Source organism: Somniosus microcephalus, unplaced genomic scaffold (assembly GCF_052327205.1).
Source record: "Somniosus microcephalus isolate GS21.2 unplaced genomic scaffold, FLI_Smic_1.0 unresolved_chr4, whole genome shotgun sequence".
Taxonomy (NCBI): domain Eukaryota; kingdom Metazoa; phylum Chordata; class Chondrichthyes; order Squaliformes; family Somniosidae; genus Somniosus; species Somniosus microcephalus.
In genome coordinates, this window is record NW_028225182.1 from 34,814,412 (window position 1) to 34,831,337 (window position 16,926).

General features: G+C 47.5%; 1 protein-coding gene across 2 annotated transcripts in view; it reads left to right on the plus strand.

Moving 5' to 3' along the window:
- LOC147090505 (eukaryotic translation initiation factor 5A-1-like) overlaps positions 1 to 16,926 on the plus strand; it is a 44,599-nt gene that overhangs the window by 5,387 nt on the left and 22,286 nt on the right. For both annotated transcript variants that reach the window (XM_085977282.1, XM_085977281.1), the window contains exon 2: positions 5,364 to 5,557. In XM_085977282.1, coding sequence (XP_085833408.1) covers positions 5,387 to 5,557 — 171 coding nt within the window. In that variant the 5' untranslated portion in view covers positions 5,364 to 5,386. The remainder of the gene's footprint in view (positions 1 to 5,363; positions 5,558 to 16,926) is intronic.

A 16,926-nucleotide genomic window follows, 5' to 3' on the forward strand; every position in this document is an offset into this window, starting at 1 on the left:
CAACATGCAGTTACTGGAGAGAAGCCAGAGTACTGATCCAAGGGCAAAGTGGCTGAGCTATTTAGAAAGATGGGGAAGCTCGGTGTTGACCATTTACATCGGATATACGGCACAGAAACAGGCCATTCAGCCCAACCAGTCCATGCCGGCGTTTGTGCTCCACTCGAGCCTCCTCCCATCTTTCCTCATCTAACTCTATCAGCGTAACCCTCTATTCCCTTCTCCCTCATATGCTTGTCCAGCCTCCCCTTAAATGTATCGATACTATTCGCTTCAACCACTCCCTGTGGTAGCGAGTTCCACATTCTCACCACTCTCTGGGTAAAGAAGTTTCTCCTGAATTCCCTATTGGATTAGTGACTATCTTATATTGATGGCCTCTAGTTATACTCTTCCCCACAAGTGGAAACATTCTCTCTCTATCAAAACCCTTTCATGATTTTAAAGACCTCTATTAGGTCACCCCTCAGCCTTTTTTCAAGAGAAAAGAGACCCAGCCTGTTCATCCTTTCCTATGTACACCCTCGCATTTCTGGTATCATCCCTTGTAAATCTTCTCCGCACCCTCTCCAGTGCCTCTATATCCTTTTTATAATATGGCAACCAGAACTGTACGCAGTACTCCAAGTGTGGTCTAACCAAGGTTCGATACAGGTTTAGCATAACTTCCCTACTTTTCAATTCTATCCCTCTAGAAATAAACCCTAGTGCCTGGTTTGCTTTTTTTATGGCCTTGTTAACTGTGTGATTTGTGTATTTGTACTCCGAGATCACTTTGCTCTTCTACCCCATTTAGATTCATATTTCCAAGTATTATGTGACCTTATTTTTCTTACCAAAATGTAATACCTCCCATTTAACTGTGCTGAAATTCATTTGCCAATGACCCGCCCATTCTGCAAGCTTATTATGTTGTCTTGTAATTTGTTGCAGTCCTCCTCAATATTGACTCTCCCCCCCGCCCCCCCGCCACACACCCACCCCCCCCCCCCCAAAAAAAAAATTGGTGTGGTCTGCAATTTAGAAATTATTTTTGATTCCAAAGTCTAAATCGTTGATATAAATTGTGAACGGTTTAGAAGCTGTTCGAAGGGGACATTATCAATCGACTTGCATTTCTGTGAGGCACCTCATGGAGGGAGATCTGAGCTTTACAGTGAGGAGAAAATTGGCAATTGGAGAGGAACTGTAGGCGCCGTCAAAGAGTGGGGGGGTTGGAAGAGATCTTTGGAACAGAGAGGGGGCAACAATGGTGATTTGTGTTGGGAGTTTTAAACGGTTAAAATCTGGCTTGTTTTCTTTGGAAAGGAAAGGACTGAGTGCCTAAGCTCTGGAATTCCCTCCCTAAACCTCTCCGCCTCTCTCTCCTTTAAGACGTTCATTAAAACCTACCCAAAAATCTTCTACCGGCATGTAAACAGTAAGCGGGTAGTAAGAGGCGGTGTGGGGCCTATTAGAGACAAATAAGGTGATACATGCTTAGAGGCGCAGGGCAAGGCGAGAATACTCGATGAGCATTTTGTATCGGTGTTTACTAAGGAGGTGGATGCTGACAAAATATCGGTAGAAGTGGAAAAGATAGAAGCAATGGAAGGTGAAAATTGATAGACAGGATGTACTAGAAAGGCTGGGTATGCTTAAGAGTGGACAAGTCGCCTGGTCCAGATGGCTTGCATCCCAGGTTGCGAAGGGAATTTGGGGAGGAGATAGCGGCAGTGCATGCCATAATTTTCCAATCTTCCCTAGATGCGGGGGAGGTGCCTGAGGATTGGGAAGTGGCAAATGTGACACATTTGTTCAAGAAAGGGTGTGTAAGGACAATCCTAGTAACTACAGGCCGGTCAGTTTAACATCAGTGGTGGGTAAAGTTTTAGAAACAATAATCAAGGAAAAAATTAACGGGCACTTGAGTGATTTAAGCTAATTAAGGAGAGCCAACACGGATTTGTAAAAGGCAGATCGTTTTTGATTAATAGAATTTTTTGATGAAGTAACAAAGGATTGATGAAGGGAATGCAATGGATGTTGTCTACATGGATTTTTGGAAGGCGTTTGACAAAGTACCACATAGAAGGCTGGTTAACAAAATTCATGGAATAGGTGGGTCAGTGGCTGCTTGGATAAGGAATCGGCGAAACATAGAAACATAGAAGATAGGAGCAGGAGTAGGCCATTCGGCCCCTCGAGCCTGCTCCGCATTCAATGCGATCATGGCTGATCATCCAATTCATTACCCCGTTCCTGCTTTCTCCCCATATCCCTTGATCTTTTAGCCTGAAGAAATATATCCAACTCCTTCTTGAATATATTTAATGAATTGGCCTCTACTGCCTTCTGTGGTAGAGAATTCCACAGGTTCACCACTCTCTGGGTGAAGAAATTCTCCTCATCTCAGTCCTAAATGGCTGACCCCTTATCTTTAGACTGTGACCCCTGGTTCTGGACTCCCCCGCCATCGGGAACATCCTTCCTGCATCCAGTCTGTCTAGTCCTGTTAGAATTTTATAAGTTTCAATGAGATCCCCTCTCATTCTCCTAAACTCTAGCGAGTACAAGCCCAATCGACCCACTCTCTCTTCATACGTCATTCCTGCCATCCCAGGTATCAGTCTGGTGAATCTTCGCTGCACTCCTTCCTCGGATAAGGCAACCAAAACTGCACACAATACTCAAGGTGTGGTCTCACCAAGGCCCTGTACAACTGCAGCAAGACATCCTTGCTCCTGTACTCGAATCCTCTTGCCATGAAGGCCAACATACCATTTGCCGCCTTAACCGCCTGCTGCACCTGTATGCTTACCTTCAGCGACTGGTGCACAAGGACACCCAGGTCTCGTTGCACGTCCCCTTTTCCCGATCTATTGCCGTTCAGGTAATAATCTGCCTTCCTGTTTCTGCCACCAAAGTGGATAACCTCGCATTTATCCACATTATACTGCACCTGTCCAAATCATACTGGAGTTTCTCGGCATCCTCCAGGTTTGTGTGGGCGTGTGTGCTGTGACAGAAAACAGCGAGTTGTGGTAAATGGTTGTTTTTCAGACTGGAGGATGGTAGACAGTGGTGTTCCCCAAGGGTCAGTGCTGGGGCCACTGCTTTTTTTGATATATATAAATGACTTGGATATTGGAATACAGAGCAGAATTTCTAAATTTGCCAATGACACCAAACTTGGGGATGTGGCAAACAGTGAGGATGATACCAATCGACTGCAACAGGACATAGAAAGGCTAGCAGAATGGGTAGACAAGCGGCAGATGGAATTTAATACAGAGAAGTGCGAGGTGATGCATTTTGGCAGAAGGAACAGGGAGAGGCAATATACACTTAATGGCACAGTTTTAAAGAGTGTGCAGGGACAGAGGGACCGGGAGTTAATGTGCACAGGTCCCTGAAGGTGGCGGGACATATTGAGAGAGTGGTTAGCAAAGCATATGGGATCTTGGGCTTCATAAATAGAGGTATTGAGTACAAAAGTAGAGAAGTTATGCTGAACCTTTATAAAGCGCTGGTTAGGCCACAACTGGAGTATTGCGTCCAATCCTGGTCACACTTTAGGAAGGATGTGAAGGCCCTTGAGAGGGTGTAGAGGAGATTTACCAGAATGGTTCCGGGGATGGGGGATCTTCGCTACAAGGACAGGTTGGAGAAGCTGGATTTGTTTTCATCAGAGCAAAGGAGGTTGAGGGGTGTTTTGATGGAGGTATAGAAGATTATGACGGGTTTGGATAGGCTAGACGGGGAAAGGCTGTTCCCACTAGTTGATGGTACAAGGACTAGGGGACACAGATTTAAGTTTTTGGGCAAGAGATACAGGGGGGGATGTGAGGAAAAGCTTTTTTACACAGCGAGTGGTGAGGACCTGGAACTCGCTGCCGACGGAAGTGGTGGAAGCGGAGACACTCGATGTTTTCAGGGGGAGACTGGATAGGCACTTGAGGGAAATAAACTTGCAGGACTACGGGGATAGAGCGGGGGAATAGGTTGCTCTACAGAGAGCTGGCACGGACTCGATAGGCCGAATGGCCTCCTTCTGTGCCGTTATGACTCTGACCAAGCTTTTGGTCACCTGTCCCAATATCATCTTGTGTGTCTCGGTGCCAATTTTTGTTTGATAACGCTCCTGTGAATCGCCTCGGGACACTTTACACTTAAAGGCGCTATATAAATGCAAGTTGTTGTTGTTGACTGACTTGATCAAGATTCTGAGGAATTTATCATCTCGGACAATTGCTTGTTACAGAAAAGGCTTCAAACACGAGAGGCTGAAAGTTTTATTATACAGGAAACTCGTTTAAATGGCACCGAAATATCCGGAATTCGCTATTAACCGGCAAAATTCTCACTTCTCGCAACACAATAACCGGCAATGTTGCCGAGTCCGAGTGTCCCGCGGTGGCCGAGTTAGTCAGTGGGGACAGTTCTCCAAACTGCCACTACTCGGCTTCTTGGCGCTGTCGGGAGTCGGAACACCTCAATCCCCCTGTAACAGGAGTCTGACTCTCCCGCGCTGCCGGTAGTCTCTTCTGATCCACCATTTTACAGGGGTACTGTGTGTCTCCCACGCTGCCGGTAGTCTCTTCTGATCCGCCATTTTACAGGGGTACTGTGTCTCTCCCGCGCTGCCGGTAGTCTCTTCTGATCCCCCATTTTACAGGGGTACTGTGTGTCTCCCGCGCTGCTGGTAGTCATTGCATTGCATTACCCTCAACTGGCAGTACTGTACTTAATCAAGCATCTTCCACCATCCATTTAACACAACATTCTGTAGGTGAGTACCTAATTACTGTATACTGCACATTTCTTGATTTTTTTATTTTTCTTTGTTAAAAATAGCCTCGGTAGATCACCCTCTCCGTCACCCGGAATTTTTGATCAACCGGCAACACGTCGGTGCCGGATACCAAAGAGTTTCCGGTACATGGATATTGGGGTTAAGGGGTGGAATTTTTCTCCCAATTCATGGACTTGCGGAATGAGTTTCCAGGGAGCCTGCTAAAACAGTCCGAGTGGGTGTGAGGCAATCCGAGAGGGACTGAAGGGTGTGCGGTCGGCTGGAGTCTTCCTGTGCTATCTGCTGAAACCTCTTGGATCTCGAGACTGTGATGGGCTCGATTGAACCTCGTGTCTCATTCTGATGGGTTTTCCAAGTGGAACGAGTGTTTGTTCTTGGAGTCGAGGGACAGTTGGTGCTCGGAACCTTGGAAATATAGTCTGCCGTCAAAGGGAGCAGGTTGGTCATTACTGCTGACCTGAGGCGGCGGTAGTTTGCACTGCCCTACAGCTGTGAGGGTTTGCTGGTGGGAGGGTGTTTGGTCCATGGGTGCGAAGAGCTCACTGGCTTTGCCTCTTCTCTGTTGCAGCACCGCACAACCCAAGTTTAAAGATGGCAGACCCCGCCGATGTCGATTTTGAGACTGGCCACTCCGGGGCTTCCACCACCTACCCCATGCAATGCTCTGCTCTGCGTAAAAACGGCTTTGTCGTGCTGAAAGGGCGCCCCTGCAAGATCGTGGACATGTCGACCTCCAAGACTGGCAAGCACGGCCACGCCAAGGTAAGAGCAGGGGGGGGTTGGGGGGGGGGAAATGGTGCCGTGGCTGCTTTTCTCCCGAGTGCTTATCAAGGTCTGGCGGCCTCCCTCCGTCAACTTGAGCTCTTCCACAACCGTCCGAACTCGCACTGAGTGGCGTTCTCCCATCGCTCCCGTGTTCGCTGACCTACATTGGCTCCCGGTCCGGCAACGCCTCGATTTTTAAAATTCCCATCCTTGTGTTCAAATCCCTTCGTGGCCTCACCTCCCTCCCTATCTCTGGAATCTCCTCCAGCCCCACAACCCTCTGAGATCTCCGCGCTCCTCCAGTTCTGGCCTCCTTGCGCAACCCTCACTCTCTCTGCCTCTCCATTGGCGGCCTTGTCTTCAGCTGCCTAGCTCCTGAGCTCTGGAATTCCCTCCCTAAGCCTCGCCTCTCCCTTTTTAAGATGCTCCTTAAAACCTACATCTTTGACCCGGCTTTCGGTCACCTGTCCTAATATCACCATGTGTGCCTCGGTGTCAAATTTTGTTTGATAATCGCTCCTGTGAAGCACCTCGTGGTGTTTTATTCCGTTAAAGGTGCCAGGTAAACGCAAGTTGTTGTCATGACGAAAGCCCTCCCTAAATCACTCCACTCTACTGCTGTGCCTCACCTGCAATCAAGGCTTCGGTCACCTCTTAATTCCCACTTGTTAAAGGCTCAGTGTCTGTGAAGTGCCATGGGGCCTTCTCCTACCCTCAAGGTGTGCTGTACAACTGTTGAGAAATACACGTTTTCCCATTTCTGAGCATTCTGCCTCCCGGGCGGTAAAACTTGGCCTCTACCCTACCCCGTCAATGCGCCTTAAAGCCAGTTGCATAAGATTGCCTCAGTGTGATGGCCGCACTTGCCGTCCAGCTGCCCAGTGACTTGCTCCCCGCTGGAGTTGTACCTAAACTCGCTTTACCTAAGCCGGCCCAGCGAGGAGACTCATCAGTCTGAATGATACAACACAGAAGGAGGCCATCGTACCTGTGCCGGCTCTTTGATTCAGTCCCGTTCGCCCTGCTCTTTCCCCATACCCCTGCAAATTCGTTCCCCTCGACTATTTATCCAATTCACTTTTGAATGAGTACAGCGAAGATTCACCAGACTGATACCTGGGATGGCAGGAATGACGTATGAGGAGAGATTGGGTCGATTAGGCTTATATTCGCTGGAGTTTAGAAGAATGAGGGGGGATCTCACTGAAACTTATAAAATTCTAACAGGACTGGACAGACTAGATGCAGGAAAGATGTTCCCGATGGTCGGGGAGTCCAGAACCAGGGGTCACAGTCTAAGGAGAAGGGGTAAGCCATTTAGGACAGAGATGAGGAGGAATTTCTTCACCCAGAGAGTGGTGAACCTGTGGAATTCTCTACCACAAAAGGCAGTTGAGGCCAATTCATTAAATATATTCAAGAAGGAGTTAGATATATTTCTTGAGGCTAAAGGGATATGGGGAGAAGGCAGGGACAGGGTACTGAATTTGGATGATCAGCCATGATCTCATTGAATGGCGGAACAGGCTCGAGGGGCCGAATGGCCTACTCCTGCTCCTATCTTCTATGTTTCTATGTTACTGTTGAATCTGCTTCCGCCATCCTTTCAGGCAGCGCATTCCAGATCATCATAACTCGCTGTTTTTATAAAAAAAAAAAAAAAAAATATTCTCCTCATCGCCCCCTCTGGTTCACCTTAAGTCTGAGATGAGGAGAAATTTCTTCACTGAGGGTGGTGAACCTGTGGAATTCTCCACCACAGAAGGCTGTGGAGGCCAAGTCACTGAATATATTTAAGAAGGAGATACAGGAAACTTTGGTTTATCCGGAGGTTAACTGTCCGGAATGCGCAAGCCACCGGCGAAAATCAGGAGCCGTTTCGTTAGGTTTTTTTTCTTTTCGTTGCTTTTTTTTCACCAGTCAGGCTCTGCAAGGTCTCGCTGAAGCTGTTGCTAAGCTACAGAGACGCTTGCAAGGTACGGCCGACTGTTGAGAAGCTGTTGCTAAGCAACAGGGTTTGTTGCCAGATACGGAGCTCAAAATCTCCGTATGTTTCAACATTAGCGCTGGTTTGTCCGGCAGTTTTGATGGGACGGCAACAGCTTGGTCCTGTCGGTGCCGGATAGCACAAAGTTTCCTGTAGATAGATTTCTAGACACAAAAGGCGTGAAGGGGTATGGGGAGAGAGCGGGAATATGGTGTTGAGATAGAGGATCAGCCATGATCATATTGAATGGCGGAGCAGGCTCGAAGGGCCGAATGGCCTACTCCTATTTTTCTGTGTTTCTATGTGTCCTCTGGTTACTGACCCTCCTGCCAGTGGAAACAGTTTCTCCTTATATACTCGATCAAAGCCTTTCGTAGTTTTGAACACCTCGATTTTCAATCCCAGTTTCACTAGTCTCTCCACAGAACTGAAGTCACTCATCCCTGGCATCGTTCTAGTAAATCATCCTCTGCGGCCTCACCCAAGATCTGGGCAGGTTTGATTCCCCTCCTTCCACCCCCGGCCTTGTTCCAGGTGTGAAGGGCTCCCTCCTGTCGCACGCAGCCTGACTGCAGCATCTGGGTGCCCGGTTCCATCACTCTGCCGCGTCGTTGCAGACTGGTATCTCTGCTACCCGGTGGCGCTGTGGGTAAAGCCACCTTTCAGCCCAGCACCGAGCCACACAGGTTGTGACTGCGGCCAGGGCATGTTCGTAACACAGGCGCAGGAGGAGGCCATTCAGCCCCTCGAGCCTGGTCCGCCCTTCAGTCGGATCATGGCTGATCTGTAACTTAACTCCATCTGCCCCGACTGGGTTCCGTAACCCTTGCCTGACAAAAGTCTAACAATCTCAGCTGTGAAATTTTCAACTTGACCCCCAAAAAGCTGTTCAGGTTGGGTGGAGAGTTTTCCAGATTTCCACTACCCTTTATGTGTAGAAGTGCTTCCTGACATCACCCCTAAACGGCTGGCTCTAATTTGAAGGTTACGCCCCCTTGTTCAGGACTCCTCCCCCCCCCCCCCCCCCCCCCAACACCAGAGGCAATAGTTTCTCTCTATCTACCCGATCAACTCCTTTAATCGTCTTAAACACCTCGATTAGACCACCCCTTAATCTTCTATACTTGAGGGAATGCAAGCAATGTTCCCTCTAATTTTGTTTGGTGCCGTTTTTGTATTGAAAAACTGGCTGTGCAGGCTCCCTGGGGCACAGAGAACGTTGAATACAAGTCTAGTCTATGCAACCTTCCCTCATAATTTAACCCTTCAGACCTGGTGTGGTTTTTTAAATTCGTTTGAGATGTGGGCGTCGCTGACAAGGCCAGCGTTTATTGCCCATCCCTAGTTGCCCTCGAGAAGGCGGTGGTGAGCCGCCGCTGCAGTCCGCGTGGTGAAGGTGCTCCCACAGTGCTGTTAGGGAGGGAGTTTCAGGATTTTGACCCAGCGACGATGAAGGATCAGCTGATATACTTCTAAGTCAGGATGGTGTGTGACTTGGAGGTGGTGGTCCCATGCGCCTGCTGCCCTTTGTCCTTCTAGGTGGTAGAGGTCGTGGGTTTGGGAGGAGCTGCTGAAGAAACCTTGGCGAGTTGCTGCAGTGCATGTTGTAGATGGTGCACACTGCAGCCACGGTGCGCCGGTGGTGGAGGGAGTGACTGTTTAAGGTGGTGGATGGGGTGCCAATCAAGCGGGCTGCTTTGTCCTGGATGGTGTCGAGTTTCTTGTGTTGTTGGAGCTGCACTCATCCAGGCAATTGGAGAGTATTCCATTACACTCCTGACTTCTGCCTTGTAGATGGTGGAATGGCTTTGGGGAGTCAGGAGGTGAGACACTCGCCGCAGAATACCCAGCCTCTGGCCTCTTGTTGCCACAGTATTTGTGGCTTGTCCAGTTAATTTTCTGGTCTCGCTTGTTGGAGATATTCATCCTCGATCCTTTTCCAACCTGCTTGGTTCCATTCCTGTCTTCACCTGTGTGGTTGGCACAGCTCCTTTAATGGATATTTTTTAACCCCCCCCCCCCCCCCCCCCCCCCCCCTTTGGGAAAGTCCCAGCGTTCAATCCTTCAGCCACCCCCATTCCTGGTCGCCTTGGCGACCTTGCGTGTAGATGTAGGGCGTGTCGTTGACCCAGCTTTACTCCTTTGCCGCCGCTCTCCCTCTCCACAGACACCAGCGTGCCTGCCCACTGTCCGGCTGTGGGCGAGACAACTTGACGCAGCTGTCTTATTCAGCTGCCCCTCCCTCCTCTGTACGAAAGCCCCACTGCCTCCTTGGCCCCGCTTCCATTCCACTCCTCGGCTTTGTGCTTGGGCTGTATCCAGCTGTGTGCGTTCTTGGTGTCTTGTTGGACCCTGGGATGCTTACCCCTCTAACCTGTCCGTTGCCAACACTGCCTGCTCTCCAGCCGTGGCTCAGTGGGTAGCACACTCTCCTCTGAGTCAGAAGGTTGTGGGTTCGAGTTCCATTCCAGGGACTTGAGCATAAAAATCCAGGCTGACACTCCATAAGAACATAAGAACATAAGAAATAGGAGCAGGAGTAGGCCAATCGGCCCCTCGAGCCTGCTCCGCCATTCAATAAGATCATGGCTGATCTGATCCTAACCGCCAATCCACTATCACAGAACCATCTCCTGAATCTAACAGAATTAGACACACGAAATAGGAGCAGGAGCAGGCTACACGGCCCCTGGGCCCGCTCCGCTACCCACAGGGCCATGTCCGATCCAAACCTAGACTCATGTCCAAATTCCTGCCCGCTCCCCGTAACCCTTAATTCCCTTTACTTCTAGGAAACTGTCTATTTCTATTTTAAATTTATGTAATGATGTAGCTTCTACAGCTTTTTGGGGCAGCATATTCCATGGACCTACCACCCTCTGAGTGAAGTAGTTCCTCCTCATCTCAGTTTTGAAAGAGCAGCCCCTTATTCTAAGACTATGCCCCCTAGTTCTAGTTTCACCCATCATCGGGAACATCTTCCCTGCATCCACCCGATCCAACCCCTTCACAATCTTATATGTTTCAATAAGATCGCCTCTCATTCTTCTGAACTCCAATGAGTAGAGTCCCAATCTACTCAACCTCTCCTCATATGTCCATCCCCTCGTCCCCGGGATTAACCGAGTGAACCTTCTTTGTACTGACTCGCGAGCAAGTATGTCCTTTCTTAAGTATGGACACCAAAACTGTACGCAGTATTCCAGGTGCGGTCTCACCAATACCTTGTACAACTGAAGCAATACCTCCCTATTTTTATATTCTATCCCCCAGCAATGAAAGCCAACATTCCATTGGCCTTCTTAATCACTTGCTGCACCTGCATACTAACCTTTTGAGTTTCGTGCACCAGGACCCCCAGATCCCTTTGTACTTCAGTACTTTCCAGTTTCTTGCCATTAAGATAATAACTTGCTCTACGAATTTTCCTGCCAAAGTGCATAACCTCACACTTTCCAGTATTGTATTCCATCTGCCAAGTCTCTGCCCACTTACTTAGCCTGTCTATGTCCCCTTGCAGGTTTTTTATGTCCTCCTCACTCACTACTTTCCCTCCCATCTTAGTATCATCTGCAAACTTTGATATGTTACACTCGGTCCCCTCCTCCAAATCGTTAATATAGATTGTAAAGAGTTGGGGACCCAGCACTGACCCCTGCGGAACACCACTAGATACTGATTGCCAGTCTGAGAATGAACCATTTATCCCAACTCTCTGCCTTCTGTTAGATAGCCAATCCTCTATCCATGCCAGAATATTACCCCCAATCCCGTGATTTTTTATCTTAAGCAATAATCTTTTGTGTGGCACCTTGTCAAATGCCTTTTGGAAGTCTAAATACACTACGTCCACTGGTTCCCCTTTATCCACCCTATACGTTACTTCCTCAAAGAACTCCAGCAAATTTATCAAACATGACTTCCCCTTCATAAAACCATGCTGACTTTGTCCTATTAAATTATGATTATCCAAATGTCCTGTTACTGTCTCCTTAATAATGGACTCCAAAATTTTACCTACCACAGATGTTAGGCTAACCGGTCTATAGTTTCCAGCCTTCTGTCTACTGCCCTTTTTAAATAAGGGTGTTACATTAGCAGTTTTCCAGTCTGCCGGGACCTTTGCCGAGTCCAGGGAGTTTTGGAAAATTATTACCAATGCATCCACAATCCCTACCGCCACTTCCCTCAAGACCCTAGGATGTAAGCCATCAGGTCCAGGTGATTTATCCGCCTTGAGTCCCATTATTTTACCGAGTACCACTTCCTTAGTGATTTTGATCGTGTTTAGCTCCTCCCCCCCTTTAGCCCCCTGTTTGTCCAGTGTTGGGATATTCTTAGTGTCTTCTACTGTAAAGACTGATGTAAAATATTCATTCAGTGTTTTTGCCATCTCCATATTTCCCACCATTAATTTCCCGGTCTCATCCTCTAAGGGACCAACATTTACTTTAGCCACCCTTTTCCTTTTTATATAACTATAAAAACTCTTACTATCTGTTTTTATATTTTTTGCTAATTTACTTTCATAATCTATCTTCTCTTAATCAATCTTTTTGTTATTTTTTGCTGTCTTTTAAAGTTTTCCCAATCCTCTATCCTCCCACTAGATTTGGCTACCTTATATGCCCTTGTTTTTAGTCGAATACTATCCTTAATTTCTTTACTTAGCCACGGATGGCTGTCTTTTCTTTTACACCCTTTTCTTCTCGGTGGAAGTTGTAAAATAACTCCTTAAATGTACACCACTGATCATGTATCGTCTTACCCTTTAATCTATTTTCCCAATCCACTCTACTCAATTCTGCTCTCATACCTTCATAGTCTCCTTTATTCAAGCTTAGCACGCTTGTTTGAGATCCAACCTTCTCACCCTCTAATTGAATATGGAATTCAACCATGTTATGGTCACTCATTCCAAGGGGATCCTTTACTAGGACATTTTTAATTAATCCCGTCTCGTTACACAGGACCAGATCTAAGGTTGCTTGCCCCCTGGTCGGTTCAGTTACATACTGCTCAAGAAACCCATCCCTAATACACTCAATGAACTCATCCTCAAGGCTGCCCTGCCCAATTTGATTTGTCCAATTAATATGATAGTTAAAATCCCCCATAATTATAGATGTTCCCTTATTACAAGCCTCAACTATTTCCTGATTGATACTCCGTCCAACAGAGTTGCCACTGTTCGGAGGCCTATCGACTACGCCCACTAGTGTTTTTTTCCCCTTATTATTCCTTACCTCCACCCAAACTGTTTCATTATCCTGATCTTTTGACCCAATATCATTTCTCTGTATTACAGTGATTCCTTCCTTTATTAACATAGCCACCCCACCTCCCCTTCCTTCCTGCCTGTCCTTCCTGATCGTTAAATAACCTGGTATGTTTAATTCCCAGGCATTGTCACCCTGCAGCCATGTTTCTGTAATGGCCACAAGATCATACCCATATGTAGTTATTTGTGCCATTAACTCGTCTATTTTGTTACGAATGCTACGTGCATTCAGATAGAGAACTTTCAAAGATGTTTTGTGACACTTAGTTCCTGCTTTTGCCCTTTTTATTACTTTACCTTTTACTCCATACCTTCTGCCCCTTCCTGACACGCTCTGGTTTTTAATTTCCCCACTGCTACCTAAGTCTATGACCTTCTCTGTTGTCATTTTTATTATTTGCTCTCTAGGAACCTCCCCCCAACTAGTTAGTTTAAAGCCCTCTCTACAGCCCTAGTTATATGATCCGCCAGGACTCTAGTCCCAGCACTGGCCAAGTGAAGCCCGTCCCAACGGAACAGCTCCCTCCTGCCCCAGTACTGGTGCCAGTGTCCCAGGAAGCAAAACCCATTTTTCCCACACCAGTCTTTGAGCCACGCATTTAACACTCTAATTTTATTTGTCCTAGCCAAATTCACTCGTGGCTCAGGTAATAATCCAGAGATTATTACCCTTGTGGTTCTGCTTTTTAGTTTGGCCCCTAGCTGCTCAAACTCCCTCAGCAGAACCTCCTTCCTTGTCCTATCTATGTCGTTGGTACCAACATGGACCACGACAACTGGATCCTCCCCCTCCCACTCCAAGTTTCTCTCCAGTCCAGAGGCGATGTCCTTAACCCTGGCACCGGGCAGGCAACACAGCCTTCGGGACTCTCGCTCTCGGCTGCAAAGAACTCTATCTATCCCCCTAACGATACTATCCCCTACCACTACAACATTTCTTTTAACTCCCCCCCCCCCCCCCCCCCCCCCCCCACTTGAATGGCCCCCTGCTCCACGGTGCTGTGGCCAGGTTGCTCATCCTCCCTGCAGTCCCTGCTCCTGTCCCCACAGTACAGTGCTGAAGGAGTGCTGCACTGTCGGAGGTGCCGCCTTTCAGATGAGACGTTAAACCGAGGCCCCGTCCGTGCTCTCAGGTGGACGTAAAAATCCCACGGCCACTATTTGAAGAAGAGCAGGGGAGTCACTCCCCAGTGCCCTGGGGCCAATATTTATCCCTCAACCAACATCACAAACAGATTACCTGGTCATTATCACATTGCTGTTTGTGGGAGCTTGCTGTGCGCAAATTGGCTGCCGTGTTTCCCACATTACAACAGTGACTACACTCCAAAAATTACTTCATTGGCTGTGAAGAGCTTTGGGGCGTCTGGTCGTGAAAGGCGCTATAGCAATGCAAGTCTTTCTTTCGTTCCACCCCCACCAATCTGCCTTTATATACCCAAGATGTGATTCTCCAGTCTCCTTTCTCCCCCTCACTTCCTACTTCAGCTCCTCCAAACTACCTGCATCCTATCATAGAATCTCACAGCACAGAAGGCGGCCTTTCGGCCCGGCTCTTCGAAAGGGCTGTCCAGTTTAGTCCCACGCCTGCACTGGTGCTCGTTTTCCGTTCGCCCGTCACCCATGTCCCTGCCAAACTCTATCAGACCTGTCCTCTCACTTGCTCCTCAGCCCTGTTGTAATCCTTAGCTATAAATCTCTCTGCCCCCACCCCCGTGACCAACTTCCGCATCGGCTCATGTCCTCCGCTCTTCCCGCTCTCATCCCAACATGGATTTACAAAAGGTAAATCGTGCTTGACTACTCTACTGGAATTTTTTGAGGATGTAACTCGTAGAATAGATAAGGGAGAACCAGTGGATGTGGTGTATTTGGACTTTCAGAAGGCTTTCGATGAGGTCCCGCATAAGAGATTAGCGTGCAAAGTTAAAACACATGGGATTGGGGGTAAGGCACTGACTTGGATAGAGAACTGGTTGGCAGACAAAGAGTTGGAATAAACGGGTCTTTTTCCGAGTGGCAGGCAGTGACTAGTGGGGTACTGCAGGGATCGGTGCTAGGACCCCAGCTATTCACAATATATATTAATGATCTGGACGAGGGAACTAGATGTAATATCTCCAAGTTTGCAGACGACACAAAGCTGGGTGGGCGTGTGTGCTGTGAGGAGGATGCCGAGAAGCTCCAGTATGATTTGGACAGGTTGGGTGATTGGGCAGATGCATGGCAAATGCAATATAATGTGGATAAATATGAGGTTATCCACTTTGGTGGCAAAAACAGGAAGGCAGATTATTATCTGAACGGCAATAGATTGGGAAAAGGGAAGTGCAACGAGACCTGGGTGTCCATAGCCTGGGTGTCCTTGTGCACCAGTCGCTGAAGGTAAGCATGCAGGTGCAGCAGGCGGTTAAGGCGGCAAATGGTATGTTGGCCTTCATAGCGAGAGGATTCGAGTACAGGAACAAGGATGTCTTGCTGCAGTTGTACAGGGCTTTGGTGAGACCACACCTTGAGTATTGTGTGCAGTTTTGATTGCCTTATCTGAGGAAGGATGTTCTTGCCACGGAGAGAGTGCAGCGAAGATTCACCAGGCTGATACCTGGGATGGCAGGAATGACGTATGAGGAGCGATTGGGTCGATTAGGCTTATATCCGCTAGAGTTTAGAAGAATGAGAGGGGATCTCATTGAAACTTACAAAATTCTAACAGGACTACACAGACTAGATGCAGGAAGGATGTTCCTGATGGTGGGGGAGTCCAGAACCCGGGGTCACAGTCTAAGGATAAGGGGTAAGCCATTTAGGACTGAGCTGAGGAGGATTTTCTTCACCCAGAGAGAGGAATTCCTGGAGTGTTTACGGGATGGTTTCCTGGACCAATATGTCAAGGAACCAACCGGAGATCAGGCCATCTTAGACTGGGTATTATGTAACGAGAAAGGATTAATTAGCAATCTTGTTGTACGGAGTGATCATAATATGATCGAATTCTTCATTAAGATGGAGAATGAAGTAGTTGACTCGGAGACTAGGGTCCTGAATTTAAATAAAGGAAACTACGATGGTCTGAGGCGCGAGTTGGGTAGGATTGATTGGGGAATGTCACTCAAAGGGTTGACAGTGGATAGGCAATGGCAAACATTCAAAGACCGCATGGATGAACTACAGAATTTGTTCATCCCAGTTTGGCATAAAAATAAAACAAAAAAGGTGACTCAACCGTGGCTAACAAGGGAAATTAGGGATAGCATAAGATCCGAGGAGCGGACATATAAATTGGCCAGAAAAAGCAGTAAACCTGAGGATTGGGAGCAGTCTAGGATTCAACAAAGGAGGACAAAGGGATTAATTAAGAAAGGGAAAATAGAATATGAAAGTAAGCTAGCAGGGAACATAAAAACTGACTGTAAAAGCTTTTATAGATATGTGAAGAGAAAAAGATTGGTGAAGTCAAGCGTAGGTCCCTTGCAGTCAGAATCGGGGGAATTTATAATGTGGAACAAAGAAATGGCAGACCAATTAAATACATACTTTGGTTCTGTCTTCACAAAGGAGGACACAAATAACCTCCCAGAGGTGTCGGGGAACATAGGGTCTGATGAAAGGGAGGAACTGAAAGAAATCAGTATTTGTAGGGAAATGGTGTTAGGGAAATTGATGGGATTGAAGGCCGATAAATCCCCAGGGCCTGATAATCTACATCCTAGGGTACTTAAGGAAGTGGCCCTAGAAATAGTAGATGCATTGCTGATCATCTTCCAACATTCGATGGACTCTGGAACAGTACCCATGGATTGGAGGGTAGCTAATGTTACCCCACTATTCAAAAAAGGTGGTGGAGAGAAAACGGGGAATTATAGACCGGTAAGCCGGACATCGGTAGTGGGGAAAATGCTAGAGTCCATTATAAAAGATGTACTAGCAGAGCACTTGGAAAACAGTGACAGGATCGGACAAAGTCAACATGGATTTACAAAAGGTAAATCGTGCTTGACTAATCTACTGGAATTTTTTGAGGATGTACCTGGTAAAATAGATAAGGGAGAACCAGTGGATGTGGTGTATTTGGACTTTCAAAAGGCTTTCGATAAGGTC